General features: G+C 44.2%; 1 protein-coding gene across 2 annotated transcripts in view; it reads right to left on the bottom strand.

The window, feature by feature from the left end:
- The window catches only part of scfd2 (sec1 family domain containing 2), an 87698-nt gene that overhangs the window by 46236 nt on the left and 24054 nt on the right, over nucleotides 1-17408 (bottom strand). For both annotated transcript variants that reach the window (XM_041936172.1, XM_041936173.1), the window contains exon 5: nucleotides 2021-2315. In XM_041936172.1, coding sequence (XP_041792106.1) covers nucleotides 2021-2315 — 295 coding nt within the window. The remainder of the gene's footprint in view (nucleotides 1-2020; nucleotides 2316-17408) is intronic.

Raw genomic sequence — 17408 nt, 5'->3', positions numbered from 1 at the left:
TAAGTTCAGACTGTTTATTCAGAAGACGCATTCGGTCCATCGTTTCCACAATTGTGGACTCTACAGCTCTCTGATCCCTCAATGTCAGCACTGTCAGGATGGCTCGATGTGAATTGGCGGCTCAACATCCACCCAAGTTGAAATCAACATAAAAAATGTGTGCACATTTACTTTTCTCTCATGAGCAAATAAACTGAGCAGATTGTGGCAATTCCACTTGAATGAACTGATTTTGGCTTGAAATTATGCTTGTGTCTAGCATCTAAAATGTTTTAAATGTCTAAAATGTTTTAGCAGGCTTTTATCCATAAAATATCACTGTACACACATAAATGTCCATGTGATGGATTATGCAACAGGCCAAATCGGCTGACAGCCTCATTGTAAAAAACAACGTGTTCATAGAAGTTTGAAACCGCACCATAGAAGACACAGGTCCAAAAGGGCTGAAAGGAAGCATGGAACAGACAACAAACATACAGTGTAGAGTTGTCTAAGGAACACCATTTCCTGAAGATGCTCTTTAATTAAGTTCCCAGAAGGAGGTAGTTAGCGAGGTCGGGGTGTGTTGCATTAGATCGTCCTGCATCCTGTCCTAAACTCACTTGCCCTTGTTCCTTGTCTTTGCTTCTGGCATTCTTGTGTGTGTATATTGTTCTTGTGTTTCTGCACCCCGTTTGTACATGCACTGTAGCCAAGGAGCAAAATAGAAGAATTTGTAAAAACACTGTTCTCATGGCGACCAGGTTTCATTCAACGTCTGGTTTCCATTTGAGTCCTTTAATTGGGTAGAATGTCACAATCAGTGTTTTGCTCTGGATGCAGAGAGACGACCTCCCGCCTCATGTTACCCCAGCCAAGCACTTCATCGACTGCCATAAAAAACCCTCACACAGACGCCCGTGCATGTGCATACGCACGCTCAAATCTAGACGGGGGGTGCGCACACTCCTGAGCGCCTCTGAATGGGCAAGACACACATAGTTTTTCTGCCTAAAACACACCTGGCACACTATGACAGGGTAATTTCCAATGAAGTGTTTATAACAGAGAGTCAGGTTTTTAACATGAGCCACATCTCTCAGCCTGTGCCTGCCAAGAGGCCCCTCAACTCCAAGCTGCACTTAGCCAAGTGGAACAGGAAGAGAGAGAGACAGAGTACGAGAAGGAAAAGAGTGAAAAAGAGCAAGAGGGATCAACAATCTTTATTAGTGCTTTACACAGATTTACCGACCCTATATATACTATATGAGCCTACGTGCGATATGAGATGAAAACCCCAACAGCAGTGTATTATTTCAGGGTGTGTGCTAAGGTATGGTGCGGGCCAGAACTAAAAGTAGCTCTAATTATGAACTATGTGGCAGGGGAGGAGACCGTGTGTGTACAGACTCAAGGTTAAAGACGCTATTACTCTGGGAGGTACAGCTAGCTGTGGTGAGGAGGTAGACAGTTAATTCATCGGAAGGGCAGTCCTTGATCTGCTCTACCACACTGTTACCAGCTCAGCTAAGCCAGCAAAGACTCTGGTGCTGCACAGTTGATTCAAAGAAACCAGCAGACACGTGCACACACAAACACACCGATGCCTATTAGCAAGTCTGAACCACAAATAAATACATTTCCTATATGCATATGCTGTGCAAGTAAGTCTCATTGTCATGGCAGAGGAGCTGTTGATGTTAAAAGTGAACGGTAATTTCTCTCTCACACTCATCCTTGTGCAAGTTCAGACATTCCCACACTTCAGTGTTAGTGTAGCCGCTTGCCAAACTGACCAGAATGTATATGTGTAGGTGTGAGTGCATGAAAGAATGTGATACAAGGATAAAAGGAGAGGGATGGGGTGCGAAGACCTTGATAAAAATCTGCCCATTAACAGCACTGGAGGCAGACAGAGGAAATAAACTATCACTCTCCTACCCCCATTTCTCTCCTCTTTGACCATCAGCAAATTTGGCACACTGGGCAAGCTCCTGGAAGTAATCATGAAATTGTGATCACATTAACTCTCTCTCACCGGTGAGTTTCTGGAGCAAGGGGCTGAGTTCGGTCTCTCGGGTGATGACAAGGGTGAGCGCTCCTATCAGTTCCCTCTCCAGCTTCTCCAGCTCCTCCTCCTCTGCATCCTGGTCCGCGGGCTGCGCCTCATCAGCCAGGGAGTACAGGTAAACCAGCAGGAGGATCAGCTCATCGGGCCCGCATTCGTCCTCCCTGGACCTTGACCCCGAGGCCACGCTGTCCTCGCCTCCACGGGGCTTCATCAAGGGCAGCAGCTGCCTCAGTACAGCAGGGAAATCAGAGTCTCCAAGAGCCTGAGACACCCGCACACAACCAGCAGACACAAACATACGCAGAAAACAGGTGGTTGGTCAGAAGACAGCCTTTATACATCAAAATCTATGCATAGGTGTTGGAGCACTACTGCATGCATGAAAAAAGTTGCATAAATCCTTTTGTGGCTTTAGAGGGAGCTGTGCAAAGTCTCATAAACTGCCTTGAGTGATGTCACTTGAGTCAGCATCAGCTAGATGTGAAGAAGTCTTAAAATTAAGAAAATCTGGGGGTGTGGTGTAAGACAGAAGTGATTTTTACCAGACCTCTGTAGCCTCCTCACCTCGGCTTGAGGCTACATTGGCCACTAATACATAACACAACTGAATCTCTGATTGAACTGTCAGTGGACGTTTCCCACGATGGAACCCCTGAAATGTAGGCACCAGGTTTTGAAAAGGAAGAACAACGTGTGGAATAAAAAGATGGCATCTGTGGTTCTGCTGCATTGATTTTGACCTTGTTTTTCTACATTGTGAGTCTCACAAAGTAGAAAAACAGCGTAATGCTTCATCAACAGAGTACTCTTTTAAGGGAAGAGCTCGACATTTTGGGAAATCTGCTGATTGGCTTTCTTTCCTAAAGTTAGATGAGATGACTGGTGCCACTCTAATGTCTGTAAGCTTAATATGAAGATGCTATCAGCACCTGGTTAGCTTAGCTTAGCATAAAAAGCAGGGGGATGCATAATAATAAATGTGTTTAAACTTTGTTTAGTCAAAAACTGAAGTGTAAGACCAACAATTTGTATTTGATTAATTAGGTGTGTCCTCCTGTATTTGCATCATTTAATTTTATCGATTCATTGGTCTATGTTGATATTCGTGTCTGTGGTGAAAATGCTGTACGTGTTTAAATTAAGACCACAGTGAGAGTGAGCTCATCGTTCCAGTCGCCAAATTTACAGCTCTGTGAGTGGCTGAGGTAACGGTTAATTTTGTTTCATTCTTTTGTTGGATTTGCATGGGCACTGAACAGTTTTGTCTCTCTTTCTATTACACACACACACACGCACACGCACACGCACACGCACACACACACACACACACACACACACACACACACACAGAGGGAGAGAGAGAGAGAGACACGTATTCACAAATCCAACATTTGGGGCAATGTTTAGGTGCAGTGACCTGTTTTTGTGAGCCTGTCTGAGCAGGTCTGAATAGTCCCTCGCGATGGTTGCGCTCTAGTCCAACATGCAGATCACCGGACCGTTTACAGAACACTGGCCACTCTCACAACAAGGGTGAGCTCATAGAGCTATAAAACAAGGGTGTGGAGCTAATCTGTCTTACGAACAGCATGAAAATTGAATGAAAAATAGGGCTGAAAGAGGGAAACGGAGGCAACAGGGTCACAGAGTGGAGTGGGACTGTGAAAAATAAAGCGGGAAAGAGTGGAGAAAGATACTGAGACATTACATGAGGAATTAAGTTTCCGATGATAGTACAAAGGGAATGACTGTTGACAGAGGACAGAATGTTTGTGTCGGATACAGCTACAAATGCCCCTGTGGATATATTTCATTTTAATGAGGGACTCCTCTGTGAGGAGCTTTGTATTCCTCTCACCAAGACAAACAAGCTCTGAGTATGAGGAGCTTTGGACCTTGTGGTGGGCCCACTGGGGGGATCCTATGTCTGACCCAGAAGAACTCTTCACTGAGCCAATCAGACCCAAAGACAGTGAGCCGAAGCCACAGAGTCGACTGACTACCCCTCATGAAGTAATGGCAGAGGAGAAGACTTCCTGGAAAACGACTGTCCCTCGTGGACGGCGGTCACAATACGAGATCAGTTACTCTGATGATATTTGTGATGTCCTTAACCATAAATAGAAAGTTAACTTAGTCATTGCTGAACGAACAGACCGTGCTGAAGGCGACATCTGCATCAGTCACATCCTCCCAACATCCGAGGTATCAGGAGAACATACTCTACTCCAACAACTCCTCCCTGCCTCAGAGCCCAGCCAACCACTCGCCCCTCTGGACCGTTCAAGCACAATCTCACCACACATTTTTCTTCCTAAAGATTGGGAAATCAAATACCTCTCCGAGTTGCACTCGTTCGAACTGCCAAACTATGTTTGGGACCTTTCCCTCGCTCAGGACGGCGGTGAGGAGGAAAGACAAAGGACGTTAAGGGTTTCTTGTTGAAATGCAAACGGCTAAGCACTTTCTCTTTCATCTCTCACTTTAGAACCATCAATCGCCTACACAGCTGTCAGGAGGACATTCATATGATCCCTGGGCTTCCAGTGAAGCACGCCCACTGTCAGCAAGTTACATTTTCATTTTGAGCAGCGAAGTACCTGCTGCCATGTAGCTTTGGCATCAGAAGCTCTCAGTATGGGTCAGTGGAGAGAGGAAGAGCCGAAAGAGGAGCTCTGGAGGGACTCTGGGCCTCCACATCACTTCTCAAACCTGAACTAGTGTTCCCTCCTGGGCCTCTGAGCACACCGACAGTATGTGCTCTCAGTCGTGGGCATCCATTTTTTTGTGTATTTTTCTTCAACACGTGCTCTTAAGTACTGTTTCATAGGTTGCAGGTTGCTCAGCATAGCTGCCAGATAGTAAAAAGGTTGTTGGTTTGATTATGCAGTTATATCTTGCTGCTACCTCGCATAAAACAAGTATTTATTAAAAGCAGAAACACGCCTGCAATCATTTATAATCATCAGGATCATGATGGTATCTGAATATTCAGAAGAAGCTTGTTAAAACATCACCGTATTACCACAGTGCAGAGACAAAAAGTCACATTTGAACTGCGTATATAATCTAAATTGATGATTTTTGACAGTGGTTCCTATCCTTTTTGACCTTGCTGGTCATTTGTTGTGGCCATAGTGTGAGCATGAGCTGTGAGCATATCAATCTATGAAGAGGTTGAAGCGTCCAAGATGTCATAAAGAAAAAACAAAAAAAATGCAGTAATATCTAACTCCTGTTTTTCGATCATCTCATGATCCATCAGATGTATTTATGGACACACCTGGGGCAGTCTTGACTCCCAAACTGGAAACAACTGGCCTAGAAAACTAGTTATCCATTGCTCACTCCATAGCCAACAGCTGTAAGATAATAAGGTTGCTCACATTTTTTGGCAATATGATTTTAATTTAATTTTACTTCTTCATTTTGGTCTTTTATATGCCTGGAAGAGTGTCTAAAGGAACAGCACATACTTTTGGAAAACTTATTCCACTGAACAAACATACTTTTTGAATGATCATTTGTCTCTCTTTCTGTCCCCAAGATGTCTTGTTTGTCTTTGTTGGTTTGTGGTGCCTTTGTACGATTACTTTCATCTTTGCACCATAGTATACCTTCCCCCACATGTGTGCCATGTGTACTGTGCAGTATGTGTATATGTTTTTATGTGTGACAGGAAGCATGCACTGTAACTGGGTCCCTTCAGGAGATCTAGAAAATGCTGCTGTCAGCTCCATGCCATGGCGCCAGAGCAGGAAATGGAGGTCTTTGGTACAGAACTGAGACTGACCTGAGTGAAGCTGAGTGGGAAGACTGACTAAAGCTCTTTCCAGCACTGAAGCTAAACTCAACAATGCCCGACTCACAGCGCTGGCACACAGGCTCACTGGGAAGGTAGTGTACCGTGCACCTCTGGGAACAGAATGGAGCAGAATGCAGCAAGCTTTCCATGGCACTTAGGATAACACAACCACAGACATGCACCTAGATATTATGTGTTATATTTCATTAGATTCATTTCACCTTTGAAGCAGCTTTGAAGGACACACATTTACAACACAAGGGCCACCAGTATTGAGACCTTGCGCCATGTGGACCACCTACTACATTTAAATACTTAATACAGGTTAATACATCAATAACTAAAAACTTAAAAAGAGCCCATTCAAATGCATGTTGTCTGCTAAAACCAACTGTATTTAAATGAACTTTTTAAGGTTTAACACAACATTCATCTAACTTTCAAACACCTATTTTCTGCAGGAAACCCTATAAAAATACTCTCAATGACAGACCTAAAAAATGCTGCTTAATTCATGTGGCGTTTATGGTCCACTGTGCAGATTTAGGGGCAGTGCTCGTGGCCCAAACTACAGCATTACTGCAGTAATAACAGGAAGCTAACATTATTATTACACACCATTACTGAATGCACTGGTCCTGCTGCCATGCTCTAATGTGACTATTACACACAATTATAGAATAACAACGGCATGGCTCTGTCAAAACAATGCTAATTTTAGCGCCTGCAATTACTCAAATAAAGCCATTACTTTGAATTACTTGAGAGTTTCTTTTCCTGACACAATATTGCCCAAAAGAAAAACTGACTTTGGATAAAAATGTAGAACATAACACTTCTTTGTTCTCTCAAAAGATTGGCTGATGCTTAAATTTGCCACTGGATTATTGGTATATCACTGAAACATAACTGGCTTCTTGCTCACGCCTTTGCACCAATCATAAGTTCTCTCTTACAATATGCTCTGGTCTGAATCAGTACGTGATTGACAGATTACTGTTTGGCAATTCCAACCATCCTGGGGTCCATAAAGGCTCAATCTCGCCCAATCACAGAGGCCGGCCAAACTCCGCCCCTGCCCAGTGCAGCCTGAACAGGAAACCAGCTCCAGATGCAAACCCTGGAGGAAGGTGAGTGTTTCAGATGCAGCACAGTGCGCTAACCAGAACCAGGCCTCGCTTGCCTCGCTGTCTGCCTGCACAATGAACCTTTTTCTGGGCCCGAGGGCAGGGGGAGGGGCGTGTGCTGGAGGTGGGGGTCCGTGTGGGAGCATGAACAAAGTTGGCTATAGGTCAGTTGTTGTAGTCAACAAAAGACACCCTGGACAAGAGTCACCTTACATGGATGTCAGACAGCTCATCATTTCCATAGCAACTATAAAAAACCCCATTCACATTCTTTTGGAAAAGCACACATGTCCTTCATTTGCAGATGTGTAATCACATCCAATTTGCATTCACAAATAACAACACGCAAAGCTGGAAGGGAGACAAGCAAATTTCTAAAAACAAAATACATAAATCTTGAAGTTAGAAGACGGCAACTAAACTTTGACTCTAAATTATGTACAGCAAGCTTACTATTGATTTGCAGTAGAACAGCTGGAGAACAAACAAGTATGTTTTCAGAGAGACTGGCAACATTTTTGAACATGTAAACAACACCAAAAATCAGACCAAACAAATGCTTCGATAGACATTTTGTAGATGAGTGCGCCTTATCTGAGCCCGCCAGCGCACTCGCACACATAGAGCACATCAGCAGGGACATATGCTCACTGTAACCGCCGCTGATGACAATGATGAATCCGAGAACGGTTCCACCGGAAAATTTCTGTTTATTAAAAGACGGAAACTCGCCTTAAGTTGAGCGGGAATGGAACAATAAAGTTTACCTCTGGCTCTCTTTTTGCAACCATTATTCTGTCTTGTGTGAAAGGTGTGGACAACGGATCAGGTCTTTAACAAGGAGAGCGGAAACATGACTCTAAACACAAAGAGAAGCGAGTCTGCGTGCAGGATCATACAGATACTGAAGTTAACCAATTAATCAAACACTACACAGTCACTTCATTTTTGCTATGATTGTGACTGTTCAGATGCTGAAATACGAGGTGAGAGATTTGAATTGTACAAACTACAACTTCTGCCAACTGGCGGTGGTTACCTGCCGTCTTGAATATCCTGTGGTGCGTTCTTAGCTTTAAAGATATAATCCTTAACACTTTCATGAAATAAAATCTACTTTTGAAGGTCAGTACTTTTTCTGTGATAGTCTTTAAATGCATTGTGTAATAACCTTATTAGACACGATTTTATATCTTAAGCAGAGCTGTTAGATGAAGAGCTGCGACTCCTCTGCAAGGTAACCACCTGTACTGTGCCCTGCCGTCGTGTGGAAAACCACTCGCGCTGTGTGCAGCATGAAACCAGGTCGTGTTTGCAATTCTTTCTGACTGAAAGGTATCTACTCAAGGAGTGTCTGTGTGGAATTTAACCACACTTGTTGCTACCAACAGTAACCAACCGTATTGCCAAATAAACCAAGTTTGAAACTTCAACTTGGAAGTCTGTCACCTCTCCAGAATGATCATCATCCAGAACACTGCTTGAATGCCAAAGGAAAACAGACAAGGATTTTCTTCACAACAAATCTATTAATACTCAGTAAACTATGGAATGTACTGACTGTACGCTACAGCCTGACCACTACGCTGTGGCTTGTCCATCTGTCGGTTAACTCTTCCATGTCTCAGCATGTCATAGAAAACATGCATACAAGCAAAAACGGAAACTACGAAAGATAAGACAATCTGATTGATTGATTGATTGGACAGTTTGTTGTAAAGTGAGAGATGGAATGACAGGCGGTGCAGCGGATGGAAAAGCTCTTAGAGGTAAGGTGACCCCTGGTCTGGCTCCATCAGCCTGATGCTTGTTATGTTTGTGGGACCAGCGAGACATAAATCTCTCGCTTTAAATGAGGCCTGAATTACCACACAGAGTGTGAGGTGAGTCTGTTTTGTTTCTGCCCGGCCGAGCGGCCTGGTCGCAGCGCTGCACGCTGGACTGCCGGGAGGGAAATCAATGGACTCCTGCATGTGCAGACACACAGCTGAAGGTCAGCTTGCTGTAGGAGGGACGGACGGGCAGCTGCACCTCTGTCAATACAGGAAAAAGCTTTCAATAGCTTTTACATCAGTCGCTCTCCCTTTCACCTTTTATCCTCTTTAAGCCACTGTCTCCACATGCATCTCTCTGTCTTTTATCTGCAGTTTCTCTCTTCTGCTCTGTGTGTCAAAGGTTGGCTTGGCTCAGAGCTTGAGGGCTATAATTTAGAGGAGACGTGGGACCCAATCACAGACACAAACACACAGTCCCCGCACGCCGCCCTGTCACCGCCAGTCAGCCACATGCTGGCCACTGTGGCTGGACTCTGTCTGCCCGGCACACGACACCCTGCCTGCTTATCGCACTCCGGCTCTGACCTGCAGTTTCTTTGCTACGCTGCTAGTAGGAGAAATGAGCGAGGTGAAAATCGTGCGTAGCTTTTAATGTGAAAAGGCAGCATACTCCGAGTGTTTAGAAACATAAGGGAATTAATGAGGCTTTATATTCGCCACATAGGCTGCAACAGATTATGGTGTAATTCACCAGATGAGAGTTGCTCTGCAGCCACAAACCCCAGGGCCATGTTAAACCTCCCGCACTTTTCTCACACTGCGAGAAACTGAATCATACGCATTCATGGGTAGACACACGCACATGCACACACACACACACACACACACACACATCCCCCTAATACTGCCAAGGACAGTACACTACATCCACTACTAATTGACTAAGGAGGCTCCAGCAGGGAGAAAACATCCTGGGGTAAACAGACGGTTTCTAGACGAAGCAGAATGAAACAGCCACAATTTATCCGATGGGATTCAAAGCAAAACAACTGGTTTTGACATTTTGCAGTCTCATTTTCCACTGCAGCCAATCAGAGACGTGAAATGGACATGATACAAGAGCTCACTTTTCATGTATCTTATTTTTTTTTTAATGAAGAAACACGTAGTGCGAAAGATTAAAGCAGCCCATCTGATTCCAGTTTCAGTCTCACACATGGAGAGGAGGGCACAGAAGAAGGGGGGGTTGAATAAGTTTAACCAGCACAAAGGAGGCTTTTTCAAAATAAAAGTTTCGCTTGACTGGTTGGGAATATGCTGACTGCAAATTTGCAAAAGTGCATTGGCAACTTAGTTTGATCCTTTTCTGCTTTTGAGCTTGATTTTTGTGAAAGAAAACACATTTTTTTAAGTTCATACGAGCATGTTTGCACAATCGGGAGATTTTTAAAGTCTTGAACTAAGTCTCAGGGCTTGTGGAGACACAGACATCAGGGGGCACTGTCGCACCACGTCAAGCCCAGGAACACTTGAACTCAGCCTGCACGGATCGAGGCCAGTCTCTTTCCCTCCAAAACTCCATCCCTCTGTCTTGGAGAAGTCTTCAATAGACAGGAAATGGACTGGAGTCATGGTGTTGGATATTTTTAAACTATTAGCTGTATGTTAGGCGGATCACGGCTGCATTCTGCATCATTGACCTCAGCTCTATCCATGCCGTCATCTCTAACCTGGCAGGGTGTCATCTCGTGCTGCTGTAGTGGATGCAGAGCTCTGTCATGGCAATGCTTGTGTAGTGGAGTTTGAATAAAACATGGAATTCATCATGAATAACCCGAGAGCTGTGTCACTGACAGTGTGCTGTGATATGAGTCATTGCTCTGAGGTACAGCTGGTACTGCTCTCTGTCTCTTAAATGAGGGCCTGGACTGTGTATGTGTGTCACTGCGTGTGCCACATACAGGGAGAGGCATGGCTTCTTTTCTGCACTCCACATTAACACAGAGGTCACAGAGGTAACCATATTTATGGCTAAATGAAAAAGAGGTAATGTGCACATCTGCTTTAAAGGAAAGGGGCGCTGAGGCTTAGCAAGAGAGGACTGAGTACTTACATATGCACGCACTAGAGTGTTTGTGTGTGTGTTTTTTTGCGTAAATACAGTCTATCATAATCTGGACTGTCCCCCAACCTGCGCGTATCTCTATCATGGACACTGACAAACACGCCTACACGCGGCTGCTCTTCCCTAAACATTTATAGAACGCTCATTACAGACATGGGAAATGGAAAACAACTAATCTCCCTCCATTTCCCTGCAAAACGCACACATGTACACACACCTGGGAGGATGTAGACATCAATTAGGCTCAAAATAAGAAAGCGCTGGAACATTTTAAGGAGCATTTGATAAACAAACAAGAAGAAAAATGATAAGAGACAACAGGAATATGGGAAGTTTGGGATGGCGGGAAGGAAATGTAGTAAGACTGCCACTGAGAGATCCTATCGGTGCAGTGACGGCAGTGTGAGTGTGCTTGGTTACATGACCTGCACACTCATGAGGTGACTCAGACCAATTCTCTATTTACCAGTCAATTATGATCAACACGATTATTTACTGTCTGGCTAACTTGAGCGGTCTCTTTGTCAACATACTCAAAGAAAGGATTAAATACAGACCTGTAGCGCACACACACACACACACACACACACACACACACACACACACACAAATGCACAAACACAATGAAATGAAGGCATCATGGGGCAAAGACCACGTAATAAACAGTTACAGGAATATTCTCCCATCCATTTTTTACTGGAAACACTTTTTCACACAAAAAAGGGACAGAAAATAGAATTAGGAAACAGGGGAGTCACAGCGAGGGGTAGTTGGGGCAGGGGGAGGAAACTTTCAGAATAAAAGTTCAGAGGCGATAATAACAATTCTCCTTTTTCCACAATCTTAAAAGTTTTATTTATCACAGATGAGATCTGAGCCTTTTCAAACGCTGTCCTCACAAATGCTCACAGAGGAAGCCTTGCTGTAAGATTAAATATATTATTTTAACGCAGCGGCTCGTGCCTCAGCGTGCCAGAGCGGCGGGCCGTGAAGAAAACGCTCTTTCTGTGAGTAATCTAAGGCCTGAGACAGGGTGGCATTCTGCACACACAGCGGCCCTCTGTCACACATGCATACAGACGTGCCACCGTTAACACAGGCTGCATGGAAGCACACTGGTCCCCCCTGCAAAACACTAAGAACCCAGTCCGACTGAAGCACACACACACAGACACAAACACACGCAGACATACAGGCAACAGGAGGTATATGTGTTATGCTTGTGTTTACTGAAGTGTCATGGGGAGGGCTGGACACAACACGCAGGTTAGAGTGAAAGAGAGCACAGACACACAGCGATCCTTCTGCAGACTACATGTCTGCACACTAACACCCATCGCCCTGCATGAATTCCATCTGTTATAACACTCCGAGTATCAGCGGGGCTTACCTGGGTTTCTGTGTGTCAATTCATTTTAGCATTGAACCACATCTCATGAAAAGGACAAAGTCCAATAGATGCAAACACGGACTGGGCAGAGGGAGAGTTAGGAGTTGGGGTCTGGATGGAGACAGATGGAGTGATGAGTGAATTGCTGATTTCTCTTCATGTGTGTGTATGTGTGTGTGAAAACAAAACACAGCTCTGCTGACACTGGTTCGACACACAGGCTGAAATAGAACAATACAAACAACATCACCCGGGGTTTCTACTGCGCAAACATTCCCAGAGCTTTAAGCCCACAGCTCAGCTAAAAACACAACCAGGAGGGGCAACGAGACAAGCTCCAACCATTAATACAGCACCTCCTTTTTTATTTACTTTGCTCGGGACTAAATACATAATTCTCTCTCTTATTGTCGGTCTTTTTCCCAGATTTCTTCACCCGTTCCCCAGTGCATCCCTCTCTCTTCCTCTCGTTGCCGTGCTTGTGAAAGCATAACTCCGCTCTGGCCAATTCACACAGACTCTTAAACTCGTCTGACGTGATAAAAAATAGAAAGAAATCCCCCAAGACTATCATAACTTTGAGAAATCATAACTTATATCTTTGACAAGATCAAAACCGCTAGAACTCATAAGCACGATAACACATATCAAATCAAATAACGGCTCCACTGAGGTCTTTTTTTTGCGAGACTGGGGGCTGAGATAGTGTTGGAGAAGGAGTGGAGGCATGGATGGCTTGCAACACCAAACGCAGGCTGGAGTTAACTCCATTTCTCCACCCTGCTCCATCCCGCCTCAACCCTTACCTTAACTCCCCTGGGTCTAATGCGCCACCTCCACTTCCCAGAACTGAGACCTGCGTTCTGTTTGCGTGGATAATTGCTGTATGAGTGCATCTAATGTGAGGAGTAAGATTCTGAGAGTTGTTTCTGGGAGCTATGTTTTCGTTCAGAAGGGGGTGTCTAAATGTTGGCAGCTGTTTCCAATGTGATTATCTCCCTGTCACCTTTGGCGCCCTTATCCCAGGTGGCTGTTGTATTATAAAGAAGACAGCATCATTGACGATCCCTGGCTTGTCTTCCAAGTTGAGGATGACAGTGTGCCACAGCGTGTACACCAATGTTTGACTGGCCTCCCTGATAAATAATGGTTGATGTCTGGCAGTAAATCCTCAGACGCCCCCCCCCTCCACCCTTGCCTTCGTCGTACACCGTGAAAATGTCTCTCTTCCCCGTCTTCTCCCATCATGTCCGTCCTTCCTGAACAGATGGTAAACACATCACTAATGCCTTGTCTGTCTGTTTGTCTATCCTGTGATGCAGTGCAGAGCCTAGCTGCTAAACAAGGGCTAAACACATCACGATGGCAAAGAGGCACCGCTTCTCCAAACACCACGAAGAACGTGAGACTTACAGTGTCGCTGTGTGCTTGATGGTCTGAGTGCTGGAGTGAACCACTCAGCTAATATTACCCATTTCTATTTCAGCTTCATCTTGACCACTGGTTGTTTAAGACGTAATTTTCCCACAACTACTGCATATAGCGGTCTTTAGCGGACTCACACTGACAGCGGTGGTGGAATGGAAGTAAATACATTTACTCAAGCACAATTCTTTCATGCAATTTAGCATTTACATTATTGGGACACTTTGTACTTCTACTCCACAACATTTCAGAGGGAAATACTGCACTTTTTACTCTTCACTGCATTGCTCTGTCATGTTTACTATTTTGTAATAGTTATATTGCAAATTATGATTCAACATATAAAACATATAAAGACCTTTTAAATTGTTATGCATTGTGAAAAAAACAAAAAAACGAAATAGTTTATTAAACAATGAGTTGATGAAGTTGATGAATGGATTAGCTGATTAAATAGTATTACAATGATTCTTAAATTTTCAGAAAATCAGCCAGCGACTGCTTCAATAACTTATTGAAAAGAAAAAAAAAACAGTTTCAGCTTCTCAATTGACAGTAAACTGAATCATTTTGAGGTTTGAACCGGTTGGAAGTGAGTGAGTTCACTTTGAGCTCTGCTCAAAGGCAATATTTGTGAATTTTCTTATCATTATTTTATTGGTTGTTTAATGTCAGTTTAATAGTTTGGAACTGCAAATAATTTGAACATTTATGGACTGACTGACCTCTAAAACTCTTAACTATACTAGGTGTTTGAAGTTTAGCCACCTCCATTGACATTAATGTCAGTGGACATAATATTTCAAACAACTTTCACTATAATTTCATGCAGTGCACCATCTCCACGCACTACAGCCTCCAAAACGGCCAAAGAGCTGAGTTAGCACTTCTCAACACAAACTGAATATGATGTGCTGTGTAAGTGGAAGATTTACTGCAGGCCGCCTGTATTGCCTAACATTGTGGCTTGAGGAATTTGTGTTTATTTAAGTAAGTGATGTACAAAATTGTTGTATTTTGTAACAGATCAAATTAACAGGAGTAACAGGAGCAAATTCTTTTAGTAAAAGTTTTGTCTATTCAAAGAAGTGAAAAAGAAACACTGAAGTATGAGCCGAGTCAGCTAACTGTAGGACTGCAGTAAAGCTAACTTGCAAAAATAAAAATTTGATTCTGCAGTTTAACCTCTGTGCTGTTATGCTTTAGGCAGGATGTGGCGTAGTGGTTGGTGCAGTGTGAATGAGGACATGTGAACTTGTGATCCGCATGGCCAGATGTGCAGTATGTGCTTAATGTGTCATTTGAGTCAATGCTTCTTTTTCTCGACTATGAACCCCTAATAACCAGCATGAGCTGCTGAAAATTAGTTGAAAGCGTATGACAATTTCAACACAAACATGGCCACCAAACGTGAACGCACATTTATCAAATCATGCCGGGTTTGATTTATTGTGCCTCTCAATCATACACAACAAAGCCTGCAAAAGGCCATAAACCTTGTAGCCGTAATTAGCGCCCCCCCACGCCTGGAGTTATGAGAGGGGAAGAGCAGATATCTCAGCTGTTTAGACACACAGCGCTCAGAACACAGAACACATCACGACTGCAAACATGAAAGAGGGAACACACAGCATCTTAAATAACTCAGAACAGAAGGAAAAAAGCAGTCGGGTGGAGGAGATGGAGAGCTAAGGAGCAGGAGATTGGGAGGAGGGGGCGAGGGGGGCACATGGCGGGCGTATGACGAACCAGTCTCCCCCTCCCCCTCCTCCAGCCCCTCCATCCCTCCTCCCACTCATAATTAGCGGTTCAGCGTCGGTGCTCATTTTGGGTTACTTTCATTCCTTTTCCCATTTCCATGAAAACAACAGCGGGACAAACAGCCCCACATGTGTCTCCAAGTACTTCAAGAACAATAGAAGAAGAAAAGTGGGGCATGTGAGTTCACTCTAGATGAAAGCTAGAGCGGGAAAACACAGGAATTAGTGAGGTTTTCCCTCACATGTTTGCAAACCAAGTTTTCCTATTGGGTAAAATGTAGCGTGGAAGGCTGGAACGGCTTAGTTTTGGCTTCAGCCGGTATACACCATGACAGGCGCGGTGGAAACTTTTCAACAAATCTCTGCAGGCCGATTGAAATCCACTGTTGTACGTTAGTCCACATGTTTGAGTTACTTCAACACATTCTACGTATCTATGTCATGTGTACCTCATTGGAAATACATCTTTCTGTGTGCTGTATCCAGCGAGCATGTGGGCAATCGGTCTCTATTTGTCATAATTGCACTAAACATATCCAGTATTTTGGCAGCTGTTCTGAGGCATTTCTAACAAATCCATTTACAAATATTTTGTTGATGCGTACATGTTCACATCGCTCGCTCTGGTTTCAGTCTCAGGATGTTTTAGCATGTGGACACAGTCCTTTGCACTGCTCTAACAGATACACCCCTCTGCCCCAAATAACGACCACACAGACAAAATGAGGCACATTTCTACAAATCAACACAAAACTAATCATATTAATAATGAAAGAGTAAAAAGGGTTGGGGGAGGAGAGCGTCAGACACAAGTTACAAGGAGAAAGATGCAAACCAAGACAGAAAATAAAGAAGGATACTTAACTGCCTCCAGACCCCAGCAGAGAGCCTGGGGGGCATCTCCCTATTCTCTGCGCACTGTTGTCAATCATGTTCTGAGGGGAGTGGAGTGGTCCGTTCTGCAAAAATCCCTCAACAGATGAGTTTCATTTCTAGCTCATACAAGCTGATTCCAAGAACAACAAAAGGCAATCTTGCCAAACATAAAAAAAAGGGAAGCTGTGTGCGTTTTCATCCACAAAGCTCCTAACAAATGCAAATACCAGCTGAAGTTGAAAGCTGAGCTCCACAGCAGATGCAGCTAATGTTGTCATGACCTATAAACATTGAGACGTTTAAAGTTAAAGCGGACTGGGGTCTGTTCGCCCTGGCTGCTCAAATCAAATGCTGAGATGCTGCTGGACATATCTTCGACTGCTCTGCTGTAAGCTTTTCAAACATTTAATCAAATAAAGCCTTCAGAGTCAGAGGTCTCTGTAGCACCCCATATGTCGTAGGAGAGATTTGAGGTATTACTGCTAACATGACATATCGATTTGACACACCGGTTTCCAAACACCGTCAGAAGTGGTGTGCTCACTTAACTGGTAATTAAGACCGCACTGACCCTGTCATAGATACACATATGAAACAAATGCAGTGCGCCACCTGATCATACACTCAAATCACTTGAATCCAGCCTGTTGAGCTATGTGGTTACATGTGGAGCAGCGCCCCAGGGAACTATGGGTAATTAATGACAGAGCGAAGGTGGCAAGAGTCTGTCTCTGATTGACCTGGTTTGACCCTGACTGCTTAGCTACCATTGTGATCGGTCAGCCTCGTTCCCTTTGGGTGACTGGGTGAATCCCTGGGGCGACAAGGTGGTCTGCAGGGTGGGCATGAGTGAACAGAGGGGTGGGGGTAGAGAGGAGAAGGAGGTGTGGACTGGGCCTTCAGATGGGTACAATTACACGCAATGGCAAAGAGGAGTCATTGTCCTACCTTTGCTCCACCACCTAAGGGGGACAGTGCTACTACCCCCCACATTACTCCATTCATCTCTGTGTTCAGAATGCAAGTCTTGGCTCATCCTTGACAGTAGGGGGCAGTACTAATCTGTGGTGTC

The sequence above is a fragment of the Chelmon rostratus genome, chromosome 4 (genome assembly GCF_017976325.1).
Source record: "Chelmon rostratus isolate fCheRos1 chromosome 4, fCheRos1.pri, whole genome shotgun sequence".
Taxonomy (NCBI): domain Eukaryota; kingdom Metazoa; phylum Chordata; class Actinopteri; order Chaetodontiformes; family Chaetodontidae; genus Chelmon; species Chelmon rostratus.
This window is presented reverse-complemented; position numbering and strand designations above follow the sequence as displayed.